Below are 6000 nucleotides of genomic sequence, written 5' to 3'. Positions count from 1 at the left end.
ATTTCTAAAGGCATTAATACAAACATTGTTTAAACAGTCCTGGGATCATATTTTCCCAAAATGTCATCCTCCAAAGATCCTTAATTTTCACAACTATGAGTGATGTCATGATACTAGCTGAACCCCCTCATATATATTAATCAACCAAATTTAATTACATGAACATCAGATGCAGAGCCCCAGGGAAGAGAGTGTCCAAGATCCCTACACTGGGGGGAGAAACCCTCTGGAAAAAAAAGGAATCATGACTCACGAGTAAAATCTCCTTTGACTACAGAGAAAAAGCAGGTGGGAATATATGTGTGCCTATATAATGTGCTAATTTTAATAGCAATTCACAAAAAATACTGACCAGGTGTCAAGTAGGACAAAGATGTTCACTTTGATTTTTCTGTTCTTGCTCCTGAACATTCCACTTCTTGTGTCCAGTATTATTCGTCCCAGATGCTTTTGGAGAATGAAGCAAAATAAAGACAAAGATGGAGATTCATTGACAGGTTGTTACTTCTACTTTTTTATAGGGAAGTGGCCTGTGGAAAAAGATTATTTCAACCACATTCTTAATACACAGTAAGTTCCTTTATATTTTCTAGGTAAATGCCATCATGAATATTTCATTGGGGTTAGGATCATGAGAGTCAGAGTAATGCTTTGAGTATTTGGCCTGATACCCAATCTGAAAACTAAGAAATCTTCTCAAGTTCTTTTAGAGCCTCAGTGCTATTTTTCAATTTTTAATTTGTCCAGAGAGTGTTCTATTATTCTCCAAGTTATTTTACTACTTAAAAGGCTGGAAGCTGAGTGAAGGAAGGCCTCTTTATCTTGTGCCATCACATATAGCCCTCCTCTTCACAGTTTCCACAGAACAGTAGCTGGTGGTGTCTTACTGAAGGAAACCCCACACTATTCAAAGAGTATCATTCTAAATGAGTGCAAGTAAATGACTTTAGAATAGAGTCTGTGATGAACTTTAGATCACTATGTCGCTCCTAATGCATGTACTAGGACATCTAATATTTACAGCAACCCTAGGTCCAGAGACTTTTGCATGTATATTCAGTTACATTCTCAGATGTTCTGCATGTGGTTACATGTGCCTTCTAAAGCTTCATCAAGAATGAAGTAGGAAACCTGCCCACTGTAAAGTTGATACGTGTTCCTGTTTCTCCATACTTCATTTATATATGTGTATAACTATTGGGCTTTGATTTCAAAGTCTAGTTCTTCACTGTCTCTATAGAGTAAAGAAGGAATGTGTGGACTCTAAAAGATAAAATTGCATTCTTTGAAGTGTAAAGCTGTCAATAACATGGTGACTGCTTACTCTCATTGTCACTTCCCTGAGTAAGAGCTGTGGCATGTGATACTTGGCAACACTCGAGAAGCCACCTACCAGTTCATCTTTGCCATTGTTTAAGAGGAATGTGTCTTTTCCTCTATGACTAAGCTGTTTATTCTCTGACACTTATATCACACTAACCGCTTACATTTCTCTTTCTTAATTTTACTAATTATAGCTACATATTTTACCAATTTGGGCACAGTATACATTTTGATTTTGTGTATTGCTGATAGATGTTTTCAAATATAGCTCTTTAGTCAGATTGGCTATACTAACAGCTCAAGGCATTCATGTTTCTTAATGTTTTGTGTGCAGGAGTTAGAGTTTTAGATTTATAAGTTATAATCTCAAGTTCCTGTTAACTGTTGCTAAAAATTTCAATGACATTTTCTCTAGTGGTTATAAAGATTATTCTAAAATGTTTTTATTTTTAACATGTACAGATAAAGATATTTATACCTAAAGATACCATACTGGTACAATTGCTAAGTGGAAAACAGATTGTGTTTAACTCTGAAAGAATCATTCAGAATGAAAAAGTTTTTTGAGTTTGATTTTATTGGCCAGATGATACAAAATGAGTAAGAAGACATGGGAATTATTATTCTTCCCAAAAATATAAACCCAAAATGCTATTATACTATTCTTACTAATTTGTCAATAATATTTATTTTCAAAATTCATAAATATTTCCCATTCAGCATATACTTTACATTCTTTTATTTACAAATATGTAATACTGTCACAAACAATTCTCACTGCAATTTCTAGATGTCCCCAGTTCTCAATACAATGCTAGTTTTGTGTATTTGTAAGAGAAATGTATATTAAAGGTGCTCTCTATAAGAAAATTTATGTTGGGTAGATATACCAAGTATATTTACATTGAGCATACATTTATAAACATAAAATAAGTGAACAATACTGGGTACATGCACTTAATCTCTGCCTTACAGAAAAGAGCGTGTGTATTTCTGTGAATTTGAGGCCAGTCCATTTTAAAGCCAAATGTCATTCAAAACTTTGGAATCCATGGCTTTTTTATGACCTCAAGGAGTATATCTCATGTCCATACACACAGATACATATATTTACCAAATACATTCTGGCATTTAAATTTACTTAAAAATGAATCTTCTGAAAAAACATTTTGTGCCTGCAACAGATAGACCATAAAGAAGAAAAGAATAAGATGAGGATGGACATGAGGGAGTATGTTAACTATATTGTCCACTATTACAATTAATTATAAGTACAAGAGCCAAATGGTAACCCAGAAACACTACTGAGCCTTTACCAGTCATGCTTTGAATGCTTTATCCAACTCAGTTTGATTCCTTTAAATTACGAGAAACTTTGCTTAATCATTTCATGTATTTTTCATAGTGTTCAATAATTTTAAAATGAATTCATATTCAGGTTTACTGCTTGGTCAAGGCTGTGCCCTTGAATTTACCTTCTGAGAAAGCACTCAAAAACTAAAGATGCACAGCCCTCTCTGTGAAAAATACAAAGGCTTATCTTGTTTGTGGGAGATGCATTCTCATGAACGTTTAAAGCTTTTGTAAGCATCCAGCTTCTTATGTCACCCCAACCTCACATCACAGCACATTTGTTTTAATCATAGTAGATGGTTGGGAATACTGTCTAATATAAGATAATCCTCATCCTGACTACAAATGATCATCTGTAGATTTTAGTCCACAATAAACACTTTTCAATTTACAGAACCTCAAATGTAACCTACCAGTTTAGCTTGGTCTTCACTATTTCCAATGATGAAATCAACAAGAACCATGATATTTTACAAAATATGTCTCTAGTATTTGAATAACTAGCAGAGAGTGTACAACTGTGTCACAATTACACAGTCTCATTCATTTGCGTGAACAAAACCATGAAACTCCCCTAATTCTTTCTGTAATGAAGAAATCAGGTGAGGTGTACAGTAGGACCTTACTAGAAATCATCTTCAATAAATGGGACATTCCTGGATCTCTACAAATCTCATCATGAGTTTTTCTTATGTGTTTGGGGGGGTGCTTCTGAGAGAAATCCTGTCTCTATTGGTGCTAAGATGTGTGAGGAAGCAACAGGCCTCACACTTATAATAAACTGTGTAGTTCAAGAGTACTATTCAGGGTCTTGATGGGATTTCTACATTTCCTTGTGTGGATCAGAGATAAGGGAAGAAATAATGAGGGGATTTTTGAGAACAATGCTTATAATTTCTTAGGAGTGCATGATACCTCATGGTGCTTCCTGTGTCCTAGGTCCTTCAGGACCTTTCCATCTTATCTTGATTGATAATTATCAGTTTCACTATCTGTATCAATGACCTCTCCAAATACATCTGTAGCCCTGATCATGATCTCATTGATGCTTTACTTCAGCTGTAATTTGATTGGGCTGGCCATCTCAGACAATGATCAGGCAACTCAATTTCTCTCTCATTTGATAACAGATAAAGAAAAATACAGTCTGCTTCACCTTTGTGAACATGAACCTAGGCAACCTGTATTCATGCATGCCAAGAGCTGAGGTGTATTATAACCAGATAATGACATGATCCACAAATGTAGTTATCATTTATGGTGACATGGAGAGTACTCATGGGGTGAACTTTAGAATTTGGCAATCTCCAGGTATACAGAGAATATGGGTCCCAAACTCACAGTGCGATGATACTACACATAAGACAGACTTTCCACTTGACGCATTTCTTGGGACTCTAGCTTTCGCACACCACACTAGACAGAAGTTTTCCTGTGTCCTGCAACAGCTTGAAAAACACACAAAAAAACACAGAGGCTGAGCAAACTCCCACAAAACACCACCATGCCGAGATTTCTGGTTTTAAATTTTTGTCCAGATATTGGCCAATCTCAGATACTCAGATAAATACCTGGCAAGGCTGGGTGGATAACTGTGAAGTCTCTGGATCTAAGTCTAAGACACTGGAGAACTGCTCACCAATGCCTCATTGCAATAGTTAGTGTTCCAAACTTTCAATGTGGCCTTTATTGAGCAATGAAAATCAGTGATTTTGTTACAAAGCACCTGAATATCCTCACTCCATCTTAATACTGAAAACATATCAGTCCTTAGTCATTAATGCTCTCCATGTTGAGAAAATGAACCTTCATTGATTAATTCTCAAATATGTTCTAATCAGTGTAGGAGATGGTTTTCACAAGTGTCCCTAACTGATTCTGCTCCCACTCTAAGCTCTGGGGACCTCACTTAGATCTAGGAGAGTAATTATATAAGAAATTTGCTAAGATTCTTTTTGGTACATACATGCATGTTTGTGTATGTGAATGGATGTTCTCACTGTGCATGGATGTTTGTTAGTGTGTTTCTGTTTGTCTGTGTATTTATCTGTGTTGCTTTATATACATTTGTTTTTCTGCCTAGCTGCATAGCTATCTGCCTATTTGTAGAAATGATCATAAATTTGCCTTATGGCAATGTCTTTCTGTATGAGTGTTTGTTTTTGCATGTATCTTTATGTGTGTATTAGATAGTGCATGAGTCTGCATGTGCCTCTGTGTTTGTTTTGCATGTTTCTGTGTATGTTCTTGCACATGCATGTATCTGTGTTGCTATGCATGTGTCTGTTTGTATTCTATGTCTTTGGCTGTGGGCATAAATTTTTCTGTGTCACTGTCTCTGTGTAGTTGTTTGCATGTGCATCTCTCTCACTCTGCGTGTATTTCTGAGACTATGAATGTTTGTGTGGTCCTGTGGATATGTGTTGTATGTTTAACTTTCTGTGTGTCTGTTTGGAGGTATATGTCTCTCTGGCTGTGTGTGCCACTTTGTTTATCTATGTGTCTGGGCATGTACCCAAGTGTGTAGAAATGAGTATGTGGCTGTATTATTTATGTATCTCTGTATAGATGTCAGTATGTCTGTGTGTAGCAGTGGGTGTGTATGTGTGTGTGTGTGTGCATGGGGTTGTAACATCAGGATCTCCTTCGGTAGTTTTACTGTTCTTGCTAAAACTTCAAATACTATATTGAATTAATATAAAGAGAATAGACAACTTTCCCTTTTCCTGATTTTATTGTGATTGATCTAAGTTTCTTTCTTTCCAATTAATTTGATATTGGCTAAGGGACTGATGTAAATTGCCTTTATTATGTTGAAGTATGTTCCCTGTATTCCTACGTTCCCCAAGATTTTTGAGAGAAAAAAAGTGGGGTTTTTGTTCTGTGATTTGCTTAATATGATTATTCTAATTTCATTTAATTTGCGACCCCAAAAAACCCACAAAGAACTAACTTCATGTCTTTAATACTGAAAGACTTTTTGCTTGTATACCATACTTTCCTCATTCAATTCTCTGTTGTTAGAAACCAAGATCAATTTACACATTTCTTTATTCCTTCTCACTTTCCTACTTAGATTTTGAAAAAATAAAAAATAAAACATTCTCCAAGACTTTTATCATGAAGGGCTGTTGGATTTGCTTAAAGATTATTTCAACATCTAATGACATTATTACATGGTGTTTTTTCTTTCAGTTTCTTTATATGGTGGGTTACATTGACAGATTTTCTGATGTCGAATTATGTTTCAATCTCTGGGAAAAAGGCTATATGTTCATAATGGATGACCTTTGTATGTTTTCTTGGATTCAATTTGAAAATATT

At 35.4% G+C, this 6000-nt stretch overlaps 1 protein-coding gene across 2 annotated transcripts in view; it reads left to right on the top strand.

Moving 5' to 3' along the window:
- Positions 1-373: 373 nt before the first annotated feature.
- The window catches only part of LOC114685599 (vomeronasal type-2 receptor 116-like), a 37599-nt gene continuing 31972 nt past the window's right edge, over positions 374-6000 (top strand). For both annotated transcript variants that reach the window (XM_028860240.1, XM_037204411.1), the window contains exon 1: positions 374-570. In XM_028860240.1, the coding sequence (XP_028716073.1) occupies positions 374-570 (197 nt within the window). The remainder of the gene's footprint in view (positions 571-6000) is intronic.

This window comes from Peromyscus leucopus, chromosome 1, assembly GCF_004664715.2.
Source record: "Peromyscus leucopus breed LL Stock chromosome 1, UCI_PerLeu_2.1, whole genome shotgun sequence".
NCBI lineage: Eukaryota > Metazoa > Chordata > Mammalia > Rodentia > Cricetidae > Peromyscus > Peromyscus leucopus.
The sequence above is the reverse complement of the archived record's forward strand: the minus strand, read 5'-3'. Positions and strand labels throughout refer to the sequence as shown.